Source organism: Oncorhynchus kisutch, linkage group LG2, assembly GCF_002021735.2.
Source record: "Oncorhynchus kisutch isolate 150728-3 linkage group LG2, Okis_V2, whole genome shotgun sequence".
Taxonomy (NCBI): domain Eukaryota; kingdom Metazoa; phylum Chordata; class Actinopteri; order Salmoniformes; family Salmonidae; genus Oncorhynchus; species Oncorhynchus kisutch.
The window spans coordinates 27,785,204-27,808,506 of record NC_034175.2 but is presented as its reverse complement, the minus strand read 5'-3'; the positions used below and the strand labels follow the sequence as shown (position 1 = coordinate 27,808,506).

The 23,303-nt window shown below is 43.7% G+C and overlaps 1 protein-coding gene across 1 annotated transcript in view; it reads left to right on the top strand.

The window, feature by feature from the left end:
• The window catches only part of LOC109864620 (inhibitor of Bruton tyrosine kinase-like), a 38,983-nt gene extending 23,994 nt beyond the window's left edge, over window positions 1-14,989 (top strand). The window contains exons 19-26 of the mRNA XM_020452481.2: window positions 2,674-2,734; window positions 2,949-3,070; window positions 3,236-3,348; window positions 3,446-3,725; window positions 3,801-4,055; window positions 4,294-4,488; window positions 13,510-13,642; window positions 13,945-14,989. Coding sequence (XP_020308070.1) covers window positions 2,674-2,734; window positions 2,949-3,070; window positions 3,236-3,348; window positions 3,446-3,725; window positions 3,801-4,055; window positions 4,294-4,488; window positions 13,510-13,642; window positions 13,945-14,070 — 1,285 coding nt within the window. The 3' untranslated portion in view covers window positions 14,071-14,989. The remainder of the gene's footprint in view (window positions 1-2,673; window positions 2,735-2,948; window positions 3,071-3,235; window positions 3,349-3,445; window positions 3,726-3,800; window positions 4,056-4,293; window positions 4,489-13,509; window positions 13,643-13,944) is intronic.
• Window positions 14,990-23,303: the final 8,314 nt, after the last annotated feature.

Sequence of the window (23,303 nt, the reverse complement as noted above, 5' to 3'; positions counted from 1 at the left end):
CTGAAAAACATCCCCACAGCATGATGCTGCCACCACCATGCTTCACCATATGGATGGTGCCAGGTTTCCTCCAGATGTGACACTTGGTATTCAGGCCAAAGAGTTAAATTTAGGTTTCATCAGACCAAAGGATCTTGTTTCTCATGGCCTGAGTCCTTTTTTTCCCTTTTGGCTCCAAGCAGGCTGTCTTGTGCCTTCTTATTGTGGGGTGGCCACTCTACCACAAAGGTCTGACTGGTGGAGTGCTGCAGAGATAGTTGCCCATCTGGAAGGTTCTCCAATCTCCACAGAGGAACTCTGGGGCTCTGTCAGAGTGACCATTGGGTTCTTGGTCACCTGCCTCACCAAGGCTTTTCTCCCCTAATTGCTCAGTTTGGCTGGGCGGCCAGCTCTAGGACGAGTCTTGGTGGTTCCAAACTTCTTGCATTTAAGAATGGAGGCCACTGTGTTCTTGGGGACCTTCAATGCTGCATGAATATTGTTGTATCCTTCCCCAGATCTGTTCCTCAATACAATCTTGTCTTGAGCTCTACTGACAATTCCTTCGACCTCATGGCTTGGTTTTTGCTCTGACATGCACTGTCAACTGTGGGACCTTAAATAGACAAATTCTTTGTGGATCTGTGTTAGGAAGTGCAGCTCAGTTTACGAGTCGTTTTGTGGGCAGTGTGCACATAGCCTGTCGTTTCTTGAGAGCCAGGTATGCCTACGGTGTCCTTCCTCAATAGCTATACTCACCGAGTCTGTACATAGTCAAAGCATTCCTTAAGTTTGGGTCAGTCACAGTGGTCAGGTAATCTGCCACTCGGTCAAGTGTCTTTTTTTGTCTCAATTGTTTGGGTCTAATTGCTGTCCAGCTTGCTTAGGGGACTCTTCTCCAGGTTCCTCCCTTTGTAGGTGATGGCCTTGTTTTGGAAGGTTCTGGAATCGCTTCCTTTTAGGTGGTTGTAGAATTTAACGTCTCTTTTCTGGATTTTGATTATTAGTGGGTATCGGCCTAATTCTGCTCTGCGTGCATTATTTGGTGTTTTACATTGTACACAGAGGTTATTTTTGAATAAGTGATTCAAATATTTTTAGCCAGATCCTAATTGACATGTTGCATTTTATGTTCCTTCTCAGATTTGTGGAAGTTAACTGTGGCGCTGATGTTTGGGCTGAGGTATGTTTAGGCCTTTCAGGTTATGTCGATATAGGACTCGTTTTACTCTGGATAAAGATACTTTTGTACCTGTTTCCTCCAGCATCTTCAGAAGGTCCTTTGCTTGCACTTTTCACACCAAAGTACGTTCATCTCTAGGAGACGGAACGCGTCTCCTTCCTGAGTGGTATGACAGCTGCGTGGTCCCATGGTGTTTATACTTGTATACTATTGTTTGTACAGATGAACGTGGTACCTTCAGGAATTTGGAAATTGCTCCCAAGGATGAACCAGACTTGTGGAGGTCTACAATTGTTTTTCTGAGGTCTTGGTTGATATCTTTTGATTTTCCCATGATGTCAAGTAAAGAGGCACTGAGTTTGAAGGTAGCCCTTGAAATACATTCACAGGTACACCTCCAATTGACTCAAATGATGTCAATTAGCCTAATCGGAAGCTTCTAAAGCCATGACATCATTTTCTGAAATTCTCCAAGCTGTTTAAAGTCAGTCAACGTAGTGCATGTAAACTTCTGACCCACTGGAATTGTGATACAGTGAATTATAAGTTAAATAATCTGTCTGTAAACAATTGTTGGAAAAATTACTTGTCATGCACAAAGTAGATGTCCTAACCGACTTGCCAAAACTATAGTTTTGGCAACTAACTTCCGACTTCAACTGTGTGTGTGTGTGTGTGTTGAAGAGGGTGGGGCTTAAGCTGCATCCCTGTCTCACCCCATGGCTCTGTGGATAGATTTTTTTTTGCCAAATTTTAATCCACGCTTGTTGTTTGTGTACATGGATTTCATAATGTGTATTTTTTTTTTCCCCCAACACCACTTTCCATCAATTTCTATAGCATACCCTTATGTCAAATTTAGTAAAGTTTTAATTAACAAAGCATGAGAACACTTTGCTTTTGCTTTTTTAGGGTGTGCTGGGTGAATACTTGCTCTGTCCTATGGTAATTTGTTCAAATGCCAACTTGATATTTGCTCAGTTACATTGTTTTCACTGAGGAAATGTACTTGTCTGCTGTTAATGATAATGAAGAGGATTTTCCCAAGGTTCCATGGTAGTTACTGGGGTCAAATTTGTCTCCACTTTTGTGGATTGGGGGGGGGGCAGCCCTTGCTTCCAAATATTAGAGAAGATGCCATAGCTAAGGATGTTAGAGATTAAGTATAGCCAATTGGAATTTGTGGTCTTTATGTTTTATCATTTCATTGAGGATACCATCTACACCACAGGTCTTTTTTGGGGTGGAGGGTTTATTTTGTCCTGTAGTTCATTCAATGTAATTGGAGAATCCAGTGGGTTCTGGTAGTCTTTTAATAGTTGATTATAAGATTTGTATTTGATCATGTAAATGTTTTTGCTGGTTCTTTGTTATAGGGCCAAAAAGATTGGAGAAGTGGTTTACCCATCTCCATTTTGGATAACACTAAACAAACAACAAGAAGAGTGGATTCTTCTTCTTTGAGAGTCTCTCTCTATCTCTGTTTTATATATCCATATCTCTCTCTCCAGAGCGCTGGATATCCTGAGTGATGACGTGCTGGTGGAGCTCTCTGCCTCCTACAGGAGGATGGTGAGTCATTTCCACTTTGTGCCGTGACCGTACCTGCATCATCTGTATAGTGCGATACCTGGCATATGTTCAGTTGGGGAACTCAACAGAAAACGAAGATAGGGTTTGTTATTGGAGGGTTTCTCAGATAGTCCCTCCCTGTTTCACTCGTTTTCTTCCATGTGATTCTTACTGAACATGACTGTTGGTTCTGATTAACTGACCTTCCTGTCAGATTCCGGCCATGCAGAAGCGACTGATCACGCCATACCCAGACGCCCCGGACCTCACTGTGTACGAGGACATGGACTCTTCATTCAGCGCTAAAGCTGCCGCTGAACTAGACTACTCCTGCAGGTACTATACCATCTATCAAACTACTATACAACACTGGCTGCATCTCATTCCGGAAGTTGCTTGGTGCTGAAAGTAGGTTGCAATGTTTTGGATTGAAATGCATCCAGCCAGTAACCTCCCTAACACTTGAACCGTGGCCGAATTCGTTTCTCTTCCTCCTCTCAGGGAGACTCTGTTGAAGAAGGCCAAGTTGAAGGCCAAAAGAAAACCTAGGCGACGCTCCGACAGCTCAGGGGGTTACACCCTTTCTGACATCATCCAGAGCCCACCTGCTGCAGGTAGAACACACACACACTCTTTATCACGGCACACAATAATTATTTCCTTTAGTTGGAGTTGGGCTGATATGGATTATGATACACCGTCTCTTCTCAGTCCTCTCTCCCAGCCTGGTCAAGTCAGGAAAGACCAACTCCGTGGAGTCTCTGCAGGAGCTGATGACATCTGACTCTGAGGGCAGCTACAAGGATGTGCGCAGCCCCCGAAACCTCCAGAGTCCCGTATTCCACGACAGGCCCGAGGAGGGGAGGGCTGAAGGAGGTCCCAGGTTGAAGACGCCTCCCAGCACCCCCACCACCGCCACCATGCGGAACGGCCTCCCCGCCGAACCCCCAAAGAGTTCTGTTCCAGAGCACATCCCCAAGGTCACAGCCAGGTGAGCCAGGTCACTGTGGACCAGGTCAGGGTTCAGGGGTGGAACTGTATGTGACCTTGTGTCTTCTCTCTCCAGTCCTGCTCTGTCACGTCCTGTCTTGGATATCAGGGCCATCATGGATATGGAAGCCAGCTCAAAGACTCAAAGTCTCAGAGCCACTCCCAAAAGTCCTTTCGGTGTTGGCAGCAGTAGCAAGCAGTCCCCTCTCCCAGCCAAGCTTTCCCAGAAGCAGAGGAAGATGATTGCCATGGCAACCAAGGAGGGCAGTGCAGAGTGTGCCCTATCCAAATCGCCACCAGTCATTCCTCCCTCAAAGAATGGGAAAGCATGGTAAGCCCCCCTCCATAAGGAATGCTCCTGATTTCAGAGCTAGCACAGAAGGTGGTGGGTTGGTGAGACAATCCCTATGTAATAGAGTAGGTCCTCTCCCGTTCTCATTTGTGTACAAATACAGAAACTGCGTATTCCCTCAGCTGTTAGTGAAAGTAGTGCTTTTTAATGCGCTGAAGTAGTACTTTTGATTCATCAAATGTTGTTGAATATGGTTCCACCTCCCTTCTCTCCTCAGGGCCACTCCGGTCCAGACACCCCCTTCGTCTCGAGCTTTCCGGGACCTCCTGGTGGAGGAGGAGAGCCTGGTCAGGAACGGGAGGCCAGGGTCCCCGGGAAAGCCAGTTGCTCAGGGGCCTCTGGTCTCTGCTGCCAGGAGGGTCAACTTCAAATGTACTGCTAAGCTCCCCAGCGAGCCAGAGAGACCCGCTGGGTAAGACTGTGTGCACACAGACACGCACACATACGCAGTCGGTCATATTTTATGTTAGTTGTCACCAACGCACATACAGAAGTGTGTGTGTGTGTGTGTGTATATTACACACACACACCCACTATAGAGGAGTACACTAGCATGTATGGCCAAGGGATGAATGCCCTTATGGCCGATGAATCAATGAACTATCACTCTACCCTAAAGTACCAGTGTTGTCCACTAGATGTCTCTAGTGTGTTGCCATGCTCACGCAGATTCCTGTTTCTATTAAAGACAGGAATCTGACACGCACTAGCAGCTCTACTAGCATCAATGTCAGTTGGTTACCTTGGTGATGCACAACTTCATTGTAGTAAGAAGATAGTGAAGCTTGTATCTATGGTTATTGTGCCATAATTAGGCCTATGTTATAGCTGATGGTTTAACCATACAGGATTTAGTTCAGTCTGTGTGAGGTATCTCTTTAGAATAAACATAGTCACTAAGAAAGTGGCAAGTGACTGGCAGAGTTTCTCTGGTTATTCCCAGTTATTCCAAAGGGAAGCAGACGAAAGAAAGAATAAGGATTTGGAGGATTATGTTAAGCTTCCCGGCTAGTCCGGGAAACCAGTCCTGAGAGTCTGTGGTTTGCTTGAGCAGGTGCATCGGAAATGTTCAAATGTCATTGGAAGGTAAGAAGCTCCTGCACACTGGGCGTGCAATGTATCACCTTTATTGATGTCTAAAAGCTCTGACGAGATTGCAACAACAATAAGCATAGCCTTCTCTACACACACTCTCGTGAAACTCCTGCCAACATGGGTGCAAAGTGATCTATGCAGATGCACAGATGGCATACAAAAAACCGCTGAACCGGTCATTGTTTTAGCGAGAGGAAAATATCGCCCGAACTCCCTTCGCTAAGCACTCCTCTGAATTTTGGGCAACCAATCGCAGCACTCCAATGGATAGCAACTGTCGTTGAGTCTGACACCTCAGACAAGCTCATGAACACATGAAAGCCAGTGGGGAAAAACTGAGATTTATATAAAAAAAATTTTTTGAATGGCTAAATAATTTAACAGTATACCAGGGGTACTTGCCACTGTGTTTCCTGAAATGCAGAGGCTCTTGGAATATTTTGCTAATACGAAATTATACTTTGTTAGTGTAACAGTATAGCTTCCGTCCCTCTCCTCGCTCGAACCAGGGACCCTCTGCACACATCAACAGTCACCCTCAAAGCATCGTTACCCATCGCTCCACAAAAGCCACGGCCCTTGCAGAGCAAAGGGAACCACTACTTCAAGGTCTCAGAGCGCGTGATGTCACCGATCGAAACGCTATTAGCGCGCACCACCGCTAACTAGCTAGCCATTTCACATCGGTTACATTAGCTCAACTGGTTAGCTACGGGCTCTCTCATTGAGCACCAAACTTTGCTAACGCTGCCTAGCTTGCTAACTAAACTTTCTCATAGTTAGCTTGCTAAATTGGCTATATTAGGAATATAATTTATCTGCTGTCGACATCGGCAAAATATTTGAGAGCACTTATTAGTAGGGATGCACGATATATCGGTGAACATATTGGAATCGGACGATATTAGCTAAAAATGCCAACATTGGTATCGGCACGAAGTCTAGTTTAACGCCCCAATGTGCAAAACTGATGTGAAAGCTGACGTGCATACCTACATGATGTAATGACGCCACGTAAAAAGGTTGCGCTATACGTGCAACACAGCATTCCTAAACTAGCCCACAAAGTCTGCTGTGTGGATTGAGCAGTCAAAGTTGAGCAGTCATTTGAAAAAGTAACAAACACTCAGCGAGGCAACTCAAAAGGTGACTTCATTAAAGCCAAGATAATGAAATTCATTGCCCTTGACAATCAACCGTTCTGTTGTGGGTGATGTTGGCTTTCGCCGACTGGTCGTGCGCCGGTACACACTACCAAGTGCGCTATTTTTCAGATGTTGCCATACCGGAGTTACACAGTAATAGCGTCACGACATAATACTATGGAATGCCATTTGGGTCTTTGCGTGTTTAAAAAGATGTACAAAAAAGTCTGCAAACGCTTCCCAAGAATGTTGTGCTTAAAATACCGCGTTGATAATAAAGCATAATTTGTTCGACCGCAACTTCTGGGGTATTTAACTTTAGCTTGGTACATAGCTAGCACCAATACAACTAGCCTGAAAACAAGGAACAGTAGAACCTGAAGTCACTTTCATTATTCTTTGCAATGATTTAGGAATCCTTGTAAGTATTAGCTAGGTAGCCACTTGTTGTTCACCTATTGAAATTGAACTTCAGTTCATGAAAATAAATAGCTAGTCAGCAACTTAGCTTTGGCAACAGTGTTAACGTTTTCAGCCGCCAGCTAGCTTCATCTGGCTAGTGAGGCTTGGCCGCACCGGGTTATGTGTTGTGAAGCTAGCCACAATAAGGATTAGGCACAATAGTGGAATTTTCAGTTTGCCTTCAAAATAAAAGTATATTTGACAGTACTGCAAATGGTAATCGCAAAGTCCACTATTGTGGCTAGCTTCACATCCTTATTGTGGCTAGCTTCACATAGATGGATCCGACCACCATTAATCAAATAAGAACTGTCTTATAAATTAGGGTTATTTTAGATGACACTTAGCTATATAGTTTGCTAGCTAACTGTAGCCACTGAAAATGATTGTTCTTCAAAGAAAATATAGCAAAATGACATTGTTTGCATTCATGCACTAGCTAGCTTTGAATTTTTTTTATGACCAGCACTGTAGGTGCGCGAGATGACTTTACCAGCATTATAGCACACGTATCGTTGAATTGTTGTGACAAATGAAATAAGAGTGACAGTGTAATCAATGTGTAATAACTACTTAAAAAATGTATGAATCCGTTAAATTATTGTGATGTGCAGTCATATTCAGGTCCTGATTGGTCAATAAGCTTATTTGACACGTTAAGTAGTAGATTTCTTGACACCCAAAGAACCAAACGGCGTTCCATAGAAATCCTGGTTGAGAATGAAACGACTGAACAAGCAAGTAAGTGAAATAAATAGGTTTTTGATTGTTTTATTGGTAATGGGGACACACAAATGCCAACCAAATAACTTTTTGATCAGTGATGTGTGTAACTGTTATTTAACTAGGCATGTCGGTTAAGAACAAATTCTTATTTACAATGATGGCCAAACCCGGACGACGCTGGGCCAATTGTGCGACGCCCTATGGGACTCCCAATCTCGGCCGGATATGATACAGCCTGGATTCGAACCAGGGACTGTAGTGATGCCTCTTGCACTAAGATGCAGTGCCTTAGACCACTGTGTCTGTCTGTGTTAACTTTTTAACTGTATTAGAATGCTTAAAACACAGCTAACATTTTAATTATTGGGTATTTTGGCAAGGAAAATATCTGCCAAAAATGTAATATCGGTGCATCACTACATATTATCCCCCAAAGTGGTTAGTACCTTTGACTGCATGCACAGAGACATTCAGTGGCTAGCCATACTACAAACACAATTTTACCAGTTTCCCGTACTGCTGGGCGATATGGCCAAAATATCATATTACGGTATTTGAAAATAATTGGTATGGTATGACTGTATTTGACCGTATTTTTTTAATATATTTTTTTATTCTACATTTGCTATATGACTGCTAGACTGTCAAATCTACGTGATTTCAATGAGTCTTCCTCCTTTCTGATTTGTTTTATACTGTTCAATTCAACCAAAAATAATTTCACTTTCATCAATGTCAACATTTCCTGCACTCATTTCAGATTGTTTCCACACCTGTAGGCATTATTTTTAACCAAATGTTGCAAATGAAATTTGACTTGTGATTTGGAGCAAAACACTTGGGTGAACTGTTGGCATCATTGAAATATGATTATTCTAGTTCTATAGTTAGAATATAGTGGTGGGCACTTTGAGTACAGTGTTTGACACGACGACAAGGACGCCAAGGAGGCGTTATTGTGACAGGGTAGGAACCAAAATTGTTAAGGGTTACCTAGGGGACGCAATAATCTTTGGCAACATTGAATGTTTTCTCTTAGCTACTTCATGTAGTTAACATATTCATGCTTTGTGTATTCCTCTCTGATTTAGAAGATACTGTTACAAACATTCTGATTTAGGTCTACACTGTCACTGGTATGTGTGTTAAAAACTTAAAAAAGAAACGTCCTGTCTTAAAAAGATAATTCAGTAAAAATCCAAATAACTTCACAGATCTTAATGGTAAAGCGTTTAAACACTGTTTCCCATGCTTGTTCAATGAACCATAAACAATTCATGAACATGCACCTGTGGAACGGTCATTAAGACACTAACAGCTTACAGATGGTAGGCAATTAAGGTCACAGTTAATTGAAAAATGAGGACACCTAAGAGGCCTTTCTACAGACTCTGAAGAACACCAAAAGAAAAATGCCCATGGTCCCTGCTCATCTGCGTGAACCCGCCTTAGGCATGCTGCAAGGAGGCATGAGGATTGCAGAGGTGGCCAGGGTAATAAATTGCGATGTCTTTACTGTGAGACGCCTAAGACAGCGCTACAGGGAGACAGGACGGACAGCTGATTGTCCTTGCAGTGGCAGACCACGTGTAACAGCACCTGCACAGGATCGGTACATCCAAACATCACACCTGCAGGACAGGTACAGGATGGCAACAACAACTACCCGAGTTACACCAGGAACGCACAATCCCTCCATCAGTGCCCAGACTTTCCGCAATAGGCTGAGAGAGCCTGGACTGAGGGCTTGTAGGTCTGTTGTAAGGCAGGTCCTCACCAGACATCACCGGCAAGAACGTCGCCTATGGGCAAAAAACCCACCATCACTGGACCAGACAGGATTGGCAAAAAGTGCTCTTCACTGACAAGTCTCTGTTTTGTCTCACCAGGGGTGATGGTCGGATTTGCATTTATCGTTGAAGGCATGAGCGTTACACCTCGGCCTGTACTCTGGAGCGGGATCGAGGTGGAGGGTCCGTCATGGTCTGGGGCGGTGTGTCACAGCTTCATTGGACTGAGCTTGTCATTGCATGCAATCTCAACGCTGTGCATTACAGGGAAGACATCCTCCTCCCTCATGTGGTACCCTTCCTGCAGGCTCATCGTGACATGACCCTCCGGCATGACAATGCCACAAGCCATACTGCTCATTCTATGTGCAATTTCCTGCAAGACAGGAATATCAGTGTTCTCCCATGGCCAGTGAAGAACCAGGATCTCAGTCCCATTGAGCACGTTAGGGACCTGTTGGATCGGAGGGTGAGGGTTAGGGCCATTCCCCCCAGAAATGTCCAGGAACTTGCAGGTGCCTTGGTTGAACAGTGGGGTAACCTCTCACAGCAAGAACTGGCAAATCTGGTGCAGTCCATGAGGAGGAGGTGCTCTGCAGTACTTAATGCAGCTGGTGGCCACACCAGATACTGACTGTTACTTTAGATTTGTGACGCCCCCCCCCCCCCCCCCGTTAGTCACATGTCTGTCGAACTTGTTCAGTTTCTCAGTTGTTGAATCTTATGTTCATAAAAATATTTACACATGAAAAGTTTGGTGAAAGTAAACGCAGTTGACAGTGTGGGGACGTTTATTATTTTGCTATGTATGTAGTCAGCAAACAATTAGCTACATTTTTATTAACTAGCTAGTGATTAGCGGCTAACAAGATTTAGACCCAACTTGCAAAGAAAATAAAAAACTAGCTGTTTGCAGATGTAAGAAACACAAACTAATATTGTAGTACTAGAACGCTAGGGGAATTTATATTAAGATTCGAAGTGAAAACCACATCCTTATCAACATTGTTGCATGTGCTGCATGCAGACTGAACGCAAGTGTCTCGTGGTTGAGGAATAACACATGAGCTCCTTGAGTGACGGGTGGGGCTAGGTCTGTGTGGGTATCAGCATGGAGAGAGACCGGAGACCAACTCGAGCAGCGAAGTAAACTATAAAAATGTGTGTAACACGGCCTATCACATTTTCTAAAGACGCAACTTTCAAATACCGTTAAAGAATTTAATGTACAATTCAATACCGGTTTATGGTCAAATACAGTGTACCACCCAGCCCTATGTTCCTGTGAAGCAATTGTAATGACAGTCCACCACAACATACCCAAGAGTTTCCTGATTAGTTAGGGGTAGTCTTTTTTTTATTTCATTGTATTTTAAGATCAAGGGATTTCGTCAGTGGTTGGAAGGGGAATTTCGCTTCCTGGGTTAATGTTGTCTGAGGTTCCAACAGTAACCAAGTGGGGTGGGGCTTAGTGAAGGGTCAATGTACTGAAGGGGAAGCCGCTGCCTGAAGCAGGATGTAACTCATTGCTCGGGCTGTGGAGCCACCAGGCTGATGGTCACAATGACCTTTTCACTTCCCATTCAACAAGAATGACATGTCTAGTGAACTACTCCCTGGTTGGAACAGATCATATGATCAGCCCTCCCCACCCCCAATCCTAACCTTAACTATTAGTGGGGAAAATGCTAAACTGACCCAAGATCAGCATCTAGGGGAAACTTCACCCTGCACAGTGAACTACACCTCAGACACCAGCTGGATTGGTAGAGCTTTAGATGCCAAAAGAGCTGAGTATTTGCCTGGTCCCAGATCATTGTTTGTGCGAAGATAAAAATAAAAAAAAACACAGGACTTGGCAAGACAGCACAAAACGAGACCAGGGTAACTGAATACTGCGTACTCCTGATTTTGAAATGACAAACGATACGATTTCAGCGTAATAGATTTTGGGGTGTTTTTACATAACGTTTGGAAGAGATTGTTCATGTGCTGTGTCCTATAACGTTGACATCGAAATTAACACATAATATGGGCAGAGGTGTTTTAGGAATGCTTGTGAAAACATTGGATGTTTTCACTTAAACTTTGGTAGCAATGTTTTAAAAAAAATTGTGACATCTCTCAAATCATATCAGGCCAACCAATTACAGGAAGTGTGTGCGCTTGTGTGACCCAATGGTGTCAAACTCTGTTTTTGCAGAAGCTCTTGACTTTTGCTTACTTCCTCTTCTATCAGAGTCATTCGGGGACTCTGTCTTCCAGACGTAGATCTTTTCTCACTGCCCAGAGCCAAGATGGATTAAAGACCACAGACTGGGAACGCTCTCTTTCCGGTCTGTGACGTCCGCTCCCACTCTGTGCAGTCTCTAATGGCACCCTATTCCGTATGTAGTGCACTACATTTGGGCTCCCGAGTGGCGCAGCATCTCAGGGCAAGAGGTGTCACTACAGTCCCTGGTTCGAATACAGGCTGTATCACATCCGGCTGTGATAGGGTGACCCAGCATTGTCCGGGTTTGGCCGTCAGTGTTAATAAGAATTTGTTCTGACTTGCGTCATTGTATAAAGGAGATATATATATATATATATATATCTATCTCACACACACACACACACACACACACAGAGTTGAAGTTTACATACACCTTTGCCAAATACATTTATTTAAAATCCCCTGTCTTAGGTCAGTTAGGATCACCACTTTATTTTAAGAATGTGAAATGTCAGAATAATAGTAGTGGTTTTATTTCAGCTTTTATTTCTTTCATCACATTCCCAGTAGGTCAGAAGTTTACATACACTCAACTAGTATTTGGTAGCATTGCCTTTTAAATTGTTTAACTTGGGTCAAATGTTTTGGGTGGCCTTCCACAAGCTTCCCACAACAAGTTGGGTGAATTTTCCTCCTGACAGCTGGAGTAACTGAGTCAGGTTTGTAGGCCTCCTTGCTCGCACATGTTTTTCAACACATTTTTGCCATCTATTTTATGAAGTGCACCAGTCCCTCCTGCAGCAAAGCCCCCCACAACATAATTCCGCCACCCCCATGCTTCACGGTTGGGTTGGTGTTCTTTGGCTTGCAAGCCTCCCCCTTTTTCCTCAACATAACGATGGTCATTATGGCCAAACAGTTCTATTCTTGTTTCATCAGACCAGAGGACATTTCTCCAATAAGTACGATATTTGTCCCTATGTGCAGTTGCAAACCGTAGTCTGGCTTTTTTTATGGCGGTTTTGGAGCAGTGGCTTCTTCCTTGCTGAGGGGCCTTTCAGGTTATTTCGATATAGGACTCGTTTTACTGTGGATATAGATACTTTTGTACCTGTTTCCTCCAGCATCTTCACAAGGTCCTTTTGCTGTTCTGGGATTAATTTGCACTTTTCGCATCAAAGTACGTTCATCTCTAGGAGACAGAACAGCGGTATGACTGCAGCGTGGTCCCATGGTGTTTACACTTGCGTACTATTTGTACAGATGAACGTGGTACCTTCAGGCGTTTGGAAATTGTTCCCAAGAATGAACCAGACTTATGGAGGTCTACAATTCCATTTCTGAGGTCTTGGCTGATTTGGATTTTCCCATGATGTCAAGCAAAGAGGCACTGAGTTTGAAGATGGGCCTTGAAATACATCCACAGGTACAACTCTAATTGACTCAAATGATGGCAATTAGCTTATCAGAAGCTTCCTAAAGCCATGACATCATTTTCTGGAATTTTACAAGCTTTTAAAGGCACACTCACCTTAGTGTATGTAAACTACTGACTCACTGGAATTGTGATACAGTGAAATAATCTGTCTGTAAACAATTGTTGGAAAATGACTATGAAAGTAGATGTCCTAACCGACTTGCCAAAACTGTAGTTTGTTAACAAGAATTTTGTTTAGTGGTTGAAACACTTGACACAATTCGTTGACGGAAACTTCTGACTTCAACTGTATGTTTGACCATAGCCTACAGGACTCTGGTCAAAAGTAGTTCACTATGTAGAGAAAATGGTGTGATTTGGGATGTAACCTGGTAGTGGGCCCTGAGTATGAATCAGCCAGTGAGTCTGTGGTATAGTGATGGCTTCTGTTCCTAATCGGCATTTGAGATGACTTCCATGTCACAAGTGATCACTCAGAACAGGAAGTAGGATCCAGACAATTGTTTGAGGGGGAGAATGTTTAACCTGTCTCAAACTGAAGGTCATTTTCTTTACTGACCAGCCCCTGGGTGCTGGGAGTGGCAGGCAGCCCCCCTACAGCCTCCATGGTAACCTTTGCTTCTATCGTGGAGGAGGAGAAACAGCAGGAGGCTGCACTGATCCGCAGCCGAGAGAAACTTCTGGCACTCATTCAGGTAACGCGTGTGTGTGCAGAAATTTGTAGCAGATGTTTATTTTGCACACAGTGCTTTCCCTTTCACTGTGAGCTTGTCAGTTCGAACTCACATACTCAACATAATGATTCAGTACCTTGATAAATGTCCCTAAGAGGAAATCTGAAGGACTTAGTGTAGATCAGCTGTTGATATTCAACCCCCCCCCCCCCCCCCCCCCCATCACCTCTGTCGAACTCATGTCTGTAGGACAGCTACCTTGACTTGGCTGTGGCTTTAAAGCACTCCAACTGTGTTTGTCTCTCCCGTCCCTCTCCTCGCAGATTGAGGAGGCAGCGATCCAAGAGCTTTTGTATCACTACGGCACCCGCAACAACCCCGACGAGATGATTGTGGTGGAGAGGTGTGTCCAGGGGCCCATCGCCATCCCCTTCTGGAACAAACACTGAGATGTCGCACGTCACATACCCATCTCCTTATCCACCCGATGACCATATGTATCTCCTGTCAGTCATTGTTACGATATACCTCAGGCCTAGTTGTGCCAGTGGGCTGGGTCTGACGCAGGTCTTTTTATGCTTGACTCCTTAGGTTTGGTCACGGCTCTTCTTTTTCGTGTTTACCTTTTTTTGAGTGTGTCCCTGAGCAAGGAACAGTGGGTGAGAGAAATATTTTTTCACCTTGCCATCAAAACATGAGTAAAGATACTCTTCCAAAAAGTTTCAGCTGTTTTAAAATATGTTTACAGTTAAGTAGTTGCCAAAGACGAAGTATGTAAGGAAATGGAGCTGTCCATACTACAAATTGGGTCCCAAACTACATTAACAAAGCATGATTTGGTCTGTTTCAGCACTTTTTAGGTGAATAAGCTGTGCCAATTAGGAAAAGTACTATAGCACAAGTTCCTCTGAGAAGAACTAAGCCTAATGCCAGGGCCTGGAGTTCAGAGGCCAGCTTGATCTGGTTGCTACCTAGTTCTACTTTATGAGTTGGGAAATGCGTTGTGTTCTGGATATATATTGTGTGATGCAGGGTAGTTGAATCATGGAAGGAGGTGGTCGGGAGTGACGGTGTCATGCAGCCGTTTTCTAATGTGAGCTAATTGTATATGAGTATTCGCTGGTTTCCCTTTATCAGAGTTATAGGGCAGGCTGTCGGGTTTGCCTTGCTTTCACCCTGACGATCCTCTGATGTGTACACACACACTAATAATTTCTACTTTCTGGCTGGTTGTATTTGAGTTGTTTTTACTTTATTTTGTGTTCTGGAGCTGATGTGTTGGCTTGGTGACCCAGACCATGCAGAACCCTTCGTTTGAGACTTTGGATGTGAGAAAATGGCATGCAATAAAACTCACCTGTCCAATGACTATGTTTCCTGGTTCTATTATTCTTTATTGTGGAATGGGTCTTATAATTATTTGTGCAATATTACAATAGGCCCATCTTGTGTTATGCGAAACAGAAGTGTGAATGTCCAAGGCTCATGATAGTCTGTCTAGTGTTGCTACAAGATTGGAGGCAATCGCCCTCCAACTCCCTGACCGATTCAGTGAGAGCTACATTTATCTCGATGGAAACAGTGCCTCTCTCCACTCTAACATCTGTGCTCTGCATAAATAAACAACAATTAAACACCTACCTATGATAACCCTGCCATAAAAAGAGAGGGAAGGGTGGGGATTTAATGGGTCCTAATAGTTCTACGTCGATACAGTATGACATCAGGAGTCCGCCAGAGACCTGAGTTCCTAGTCATTATTCCATTAAGCTCCATTAGTCAGGACGGAGATGATGCCGTTACACAGAAAGGCTCTCAGAAAAGAAAAAAGGCTCCATGTCAGGTCGGAATGGTCCAGCTAGGGCACTGACAGCAGGTCACCTCCTGCTAAAAATGTTTACCTCCGATGTGACGTAAGTGTTTACCTCGGTAGACGTTTACCTCCTGCTAATGAGCGTGACATACTCCAGAGATGCTCACCACCTCTGAATTTTATCTCCTGAAATTCTCCTTGTTCATAGAATGTAACAGCTGAATTTCCATCTAATGGGGAACTTTTACAAATGAATCAATTTACTTGAGTTCCAACTTTGAGCATGTACAGTCGTGTCATCCCTGACCGTTTTCATATCCGTGAAGCTGGAGTAAAATGCCTCTCAAAGCACTAAGCCAATCTCTCTCTTGCTCTCTCCTACCGCTGGCCAGAGCCACGATAGTGACATCTGCCCCTGCTGTTTTCAGTCTTTTTAAGGATGTGTCCCAGATGACACCCTATTCTCTAAGTAGTGCACTACTTTTGACCAGGGCTCTGGTCAAAAAGTAGTTTACTATTTAGGGAACAGGATGTGACTTGGGACATAGCCTAGTAGTGGGGCCTGAATTGTAATCAGCCAGTGAGTCTGTGATGGGGTGTAGTTAAAAAATAAATACAAAAACAGCCTGTATTTGAACCAGGGTCTGTAGTGACTCTTCTAGCACTGAGAAAAGCCTTAGACCGCTGCCATTGATAACTGGCGACATGGAAGTCTTCTCTTATCACTCAGAACAGGGAGTAGGTTCCAGGTCCTAGTCTACTCATGCTTATGGATGAGCACAGAGTGGAGGAGGGAGAGTGTTTTCTCTATTGCCGTACAGGGACCATCAGCGTTTCATCTTGAAGTTCGAGCCTTGAGTGTTTCCACATCTCTTCCCCCAATCTCACTCATTTATTTCACAGACAACACACACACACACACAGCGTGTCAGTTGTAATTCACCCATCTTGTCCTCTTGGGTAGCCTTTGGTCATCCTTGGTTACCACTGTCACACAGCCTATATCCAGCTCAGATCTTGGTCTCTCTCACGGTCCTCTGTTCCTTAGTTTCCCCTTACCCAGAACAGCCACTGACGAAACAAAAGCCATCTAGTAATTTCCTTACAACCAGAGGGTAGGCGGTCAACAGAAGGTGGTTTGAGTAAAATAAATCTTGTTTCCCCTCTTTGGGAGCCACTTCATTTTTAGGTGGTTATAGAATTGAACTGCTCTTTTCTGGATTTTGTCCTAATTCTAATCTGCATGCATTATTTGGGGTTTTATGTTTTACAGAGAGGATGTTTTTTTCAGAATTTGGTGTTTCTATTTTGTGAATTCTCAGTTGGTCAGAATTCTGCATGCACTCTCAATTTGGTGTTCCTATTTTGTGAATTCTCAGTTGGTCAGAATTCTGCATGCACTCTCAATTTGGTGTTCCTATTTTGTGAATTCTCAGTTGGTCAGAATTCTGCATGCACTCTCAATTTGGTGTTCCTATTTTGTGAATTCTCAGTTGGTCAGAATTCTGCATGCACTCTCAATTTGGTGTTCCTATTTTGTGAATTCTCGGTTGGTGAGTGGACCCCAGATCTCCATAAAGGGTAATGGGTTCTATAACTGATTCAAGTATATTTAGCCAGATCCTTATTGGGATGTTGAATTGTATGTTTTGATGGCATAGAAGGCCCTTCTTGCTTTGTTGAAGTTACTTGTGATTCGGATGTTTAGGTCGAGGTAGATATAGTTCCGTGTGCTCTAAGGCAACAGTGGCTAGATGGAATTTGTAGTTCTGGCAACTGGACCTTTTTTTGGGACATCATTTTTGTCTTACTGAGATTCACTGTCAAGGCCCAGGTTTAGTATTCTGTGCAGAAGATATAGGTGCTGCTGTAGGCCCTCCTTGGTTGGGGACAGAAGCACCAGATCACCTGCAAACAGTAGATTTTGACTTCAGATTCTAGTATGGTGAGGCCAGATGGTGCAGACTGTTCTAGTGCCCTCGCCAGTTCGTTGATATACAGTGGGGCAAAAAAGTATTTAGTCAGCCACCAATTGTGCAAGTTCTCCCACTTAAAAAGAAGAGGCCTGTAATTTTCATCATAGGTACACTTCAACTATCACATTGTAGGATTTTTAATGAATTTATTTGCAAATTATGGTGGAAAATAAGTATTTGGTCACCTACAAACAAACAATATTTCTGGCTCTCACAGACCTGTAACTTATTCTTTAAGAGGCTCCTCTGTCCTCCACTCGTTACCTGTATTAATGGCACCTGTTTGAACTTGTTATCAGTATAAAAGACACCTGTCCACAACCTCAAACAGTCACACTCCAAACTCCACTATGGCCAAGACCAAAGAGCTGTCAAAGGACACCAGAAACAAAATTGTAGACCTACACCAAGTTGGGAAGACTGAATCTGCAATAGGTAAGCAGCTTGGTTTGAAGAAATCAACAGAGCAATTATTAGGAAATGGAAGACATACAAGACCCCTGATAATCTCCCTTGATCTGGGGCTCCACGCAAGATCTCACCCCGTGGGGTCAAAATGATCACAAGAACGGTGAGCAAAAATCCCAGAACCACACGGGGGGACCTAGTGAATGACCTGCAGAGAGCTGGGACCAAAGTAACAAAGCCTACCATCAGTAACACACTACGCCGCCAGGGACTCAAATCCTGCAGTGCCAGATGTGTCCCCCTGCTCAAGCCAGTACATGTCCAGGCCCGTCTGAAGTTTGCTAGAAAGCATTTGGATGATCCAGAAGAAGATTGGGAGAATGTCATATGGTCAGATGAAACCAAAATATAACTTTTTGGTAAAAACTCAACTCGTCGTGTTTGAAGGACAAAGAATGCTGAGTTGCATCCAAAGATCACCATACCTACTGTGAAGCATGGGGGTGGAAACATCATGCTTTGGGGCTGTTTTTCTGCAAAGGGACCAGGACGACTGATCTGTGTAAAGGAAAGAATGAATGGGGCCATGTATTGTGAGATTTTGAGTGAAAACCTCCATTCATCAGCAAGGGCATTGAAGATGAAATGTGGCTGGGTCTTTCAGCATGACAATGATCCCAAACACACCGCCTGGGCAACGAAGGAGTGGCTTCGTAAGAAGCATTTCAAGGTCCTGGAGTGGCCTAGCCAGTCTCCAGATCTCAACCCCATAGAAAATCTTTGGGGGGAGTTGAAAGTCCGTGTTGCCCAGCAACAGCCCCAAAACATCACTGTTCTAGAGGAGATCTGCATGGAGGAATGGGCCAAAATACCAGCAACAGTGTGTGAACCTTATGAAGACTTACAGAAAACGTTTGACCTCTGTCATTGCCAACAAAGGGTATATAACAAAGTATTGAGAAACTTTTATTGACCAAATACTTATTTTCCACCATAATTTGCAAATAAATTCATAAAAAATCCTACAATGTGATTTTCTGGATTTTTTTTTCTAATTTTGTCTGTCATAGTTGAAGTGTACCTATGATGAAAATTACAGGCCTCTCATCTTTTTAAGTGGGAGAACTTGCACAATTGGTTGCTGACTAAATACTTTTTTGCCCCACTGTATATGTTGAAGAGGGTGGGGCTCAAGCTGCATCCCTGTTCCACCCCACAGCCCTAAGGATAGAAATCTGTGTTTTTGCTAATTGGACGTCTTGTTTGTGTGTGTGGTGTGAATATGTGGCCTGTCGTACTGTAACTTGTTAAAAAGCCCATTTGACATTTGCTCAGGATATTGTTTTCCCTGAGGAAATGTAGGAGTCTGCTGTTAATTTTTCCCAAGGTTGCTGTTGATGCATATCCCACGGTAGTTATTGGGGGAGAATTTGTCTCCATTTATGTGGAATGTGGTATCGGTCCTTGCTTCCAAATGTTGGGGATGATGCCAGAGCTGAGGATGGAATCTGTGGTCTGTTTATTTTATCATTTAATTTAGGATACCATCAAGGCTACAGGCCTTTTTAGGTTGAGTTTGTATTTTGTCCTGTGGTTCATTCAATGGAATTGGACAATCTAGTGGGTTCTGGTAGTCTTTAGTAGCTGATTCTAAAATTGTGTAATTGATAATTTTTATGTTTTTGCTGTTTGTTAGTTATAGGGCCACAGATTGGATAAGTGGTTTATCCATACATCTCCATTTTGGATTGATGGCTCTTCATGCTGTTTAGTGTTTACCAATTTTCACAAAAGTGGTTAGATTATATGGAATCTTCAATTACCTTGAGCTGATTTCCAACATACTGTTCCTTTTTCTTAGTCTATTTCACTATTGTTTTAGTGTTTCACCACGGTGAAGGAATAGGTATTTTCTGGGTCTCTGTTATGGTTTTCTTGCAGTGAAGGAGAGTCGGACCAAAATGCAGCGTGATAATTTTGATACATGTATAATAATACAAAACAAGAAACGTAACACGAAAACCTAAAAAGCCTATCTGGTGCAAACAGAGACAGGAACAATCACCCACAAAACACTCAAAGAATATGGCTGCCTAAATATGGTTCCCAATCAGAGACAACTATAAACACCTGCCTCTGATTGAGAACCACTTCAGGCAACCATAGACTTTTCTAGATAACCACACTATACCACAATCCCAATACCTACAAAAAAAAACAAGACAAAACACACCACATAATAAACCCAAGTCACACCCTGGCCTGACCAAAATAATAAAGAAAACACAAAATACTAAGACCAGGGCGTGACAGTCTCTGTGTGTTTGGTTGGAAAGGTTTCTCAATTTCTTTCTGCTTTTGCATTCTTCATCAACCCATTTGTCATTAATTTTCTTAGATTATCTGCTTGAATTTTTAAGATTTGATAGGGAAGCTGAAAGATCAAATATGCTGTTTAGGCTTTCTACTGCTAGGTTTACACCTTCATTATTGCAGTGAAACATTTTGTCCAGGAAGCTGCCTAAAAGGGGTTGATTTTGTTGATAAATGTGTTTTGTTTTTGGTAGGTTTCTACACTACTTTCCTTCCATCTATAGCATATTTTAATAGTATGCAGTTTGTTTGGCTTTGAGGCCTCATGACTGAATAATGCTCTGTTAAAGTAGACTGATTTTGCTGTGACCTGATAGGGGTGTCAGTGGGCTGATTGAATGCTCTGAGACTGGGTTGAGGTCTGTGATAAAATAGTCTACAGTACTGCTGCCAAGCGATGAACTGTTGGTGTACCTATCGTAGGAGTCCCCCTCGAAGCCTACCATTGACCTAGCGAGAGACAGAACTACAGGAGTTGTGACCCGTTTTTGTTGGTGGTTTTGTAGTAGTTGTGTATAGGGGGGAGACAGGTGTGTGTGTGTGGGGGGGGCTGCTGCTGCTGCTGCTGCTGCTACTGCTGCTATCTGATTCAGAAGGGTTGGATTAAATGAGGAAGATACATTTCGGTTGAATACATTCAGTTGTGCGACTGACTAGGTATCCCCTTTCCCAAATGGGGGAGGGAATGATGTCACCTCCAGGTAGGTGTTTGTTCCCCAGTGTGCTGAGAGTGTCTGGTCCTTGTCCAGTTCTGGTGTTTAGGTCGCCACAGACTAGTACATTTCCCTGGGTCTGGAAATGGTTGATCTCCCCCTCTAGGATGAAGAATCTGTCGACATTAAAGCATGGTGAGTCTATTGGGGGGGATATAGGTAACACACAGGTGGATAAAAAAATAAAAAACCTTGGTTGACTTATTTCTAACCAGATGTAAAATGCTCCTGTTTTTGAATAATTTAATGGAGTGAGTTAGGTCTGATCTATAACAAATTAGCATACCCCCCTGACGCTTCCCTGTTTCACTCCTGGTAGTTTGGTGGATGGGACTACCAGCTCTCTGTAACCTACAGGGCAACCAGTGTGTCCATCTCCTCCATACCATGTTTCTCCATCTTCCATCTAGTCGGTTCCTAACAACCAGTGGGTAGGTGGTCCAACAGTTTGAGTAAAATGTCTCTCCCTCTCTCCCTGTGTTGTATTCTCTAGGCACAAAAACGGAAGGAAACTGGGAGATACTATCTACACTTGTTCAATAAGAAACACTAGTTTTGTTTTCTAATGCACAACGTTCTGCTACCTTGTGCTCTCATAAATATGACCTTGATGGGCGTGACAGCCAGACTTTCTGGGAGCACAGTCCTCCCGTGGAGGGACAGACAGCATTTCTGTCCGTTTCTGCTCCATCCTGCAGATGGGAAACTCATAGTACCGTCGGTCACCCTCCAGGCCAACCAGAGAGGAGATACCGTACCTCAGGATTAATAAATCTATGGAAAAAGGGGAACATGCTATACGTTCCACGGAATACCATCTCCTTCCATCCCACATTCCCAGTCTGTGATATGGAACTCCGATCCAACCCAGGGATGGAACATACCAGCCAAGGCCAAGCTACACCCCCACCCACCTTTCACTTACTCAGTTGAATGAGACCTTAATCATCGTCCCTCCGTTTTAGAGCAGAATTTGAGGCTTGGTAGCAACTGTGAAGTCAGTCGTCGTCTTCATCTTATTATTCATTTCAGCCCTACCTCATTGTGTGAGACTGGGATCCTCATTTTGGAAATGAATGGACATGAGGGGAAGGTGACGAGTAGAATAGGAGGAGGTATGCAGCCTTGTCTCGCATCACAATTGATCAACTATATTTCACAAGTGTTCACACCTACAGCAAGCCATGCTTCTGGGTTCAGAGTGAGAGCACATCATTTCTGGCCAAACCAGACTCAAAAGCAGCAGGTCAATAAAAAAGATTTTCTAATAGAACTCAACACAGAACATCCTATAATGCACTAATGATACTAGTAAGTCAAGTGGGCTGTGCGACTGGACTGGGTTAGTCTGTACTTTTGTCTCTGTCACTAATTAGGGTGGCCTTTGACTATGTTGGCCCTCTATAGGTATATGCTTAAATCACTGTTGACACTAAGTGTCTAACAAGAATACAATTCTGTTTTACCTCTGACTCTGACATGTCACGTTCACTCTCTAGAGAGTGTCTTGACAGTCCAAGAGCATCATAAGTTGTTACATGTGTCAGAGTTATTCATACCCTACAGTCCTCACCTGTCCATTTGCTAAAGTCCCTTCCAGCAGTCTGTAATCTATCTTCATAGCCGTAGAGAGTGGTTAGAGCCCCGGCCAGCAGTCCCAATTCCACTTAGCGGTCATGGAGCCAGTTAAGCATGGATTACTTGACTGCTCCACAAACGTCAGCTCAGCTGGCTACTTTAGACCGTTAAGGTCTGTTCCCAAGACGAGCTCGCACAGAACGTGCCGTCCTGCCATCTTGGCTGCTGTCGGGTGACGTCTTTGGCGCTCAATGAGGTTGGTGATTTATGATGGGCTAAAGCCACGTGCTACCTGGACCAGACCTAACATCCCATCCTACTGGCGACTTGGCTGGACAACCAGGCTGCAGAAAATATACCTTTTTTTAGTTTCTGTTGCTAGGCGGCGGACAAACCAAGGTTTGACATGACATTCTTTGGTCAGTTGTAGGTTTGTTGTATCCAGTCTTTGTCCACTACCTTTGTGAGGAGCAAAACGCCTATCACTTCCTACCCACGACGTTCTTGAATTAACAGCTCAATTAAAATGTAAGAGATTAGGAAACTCCTGAAATACACCAAAGTTTGGAGGCTTTGCTATATTGGCCTAGCTGGGCCAGAGGTGCAGGTGTTGGGGTGATAGTGATGGTTGATGGCGTACGGTTGGACAAGAGAATGTAAGTCAGCCAACACAACACAGGGAGGGTGGAGGGTGAACCCACGCAGCACAGCACACCGGTCAGATCAAAGAGGGTCTGCTACGCCCATCCCTAAAATGCTTTAGCAGCTAGCGGTGTGCTTTCCTTCTCCGGTGTCACTGGACACCCTAGCTGCAGATCACA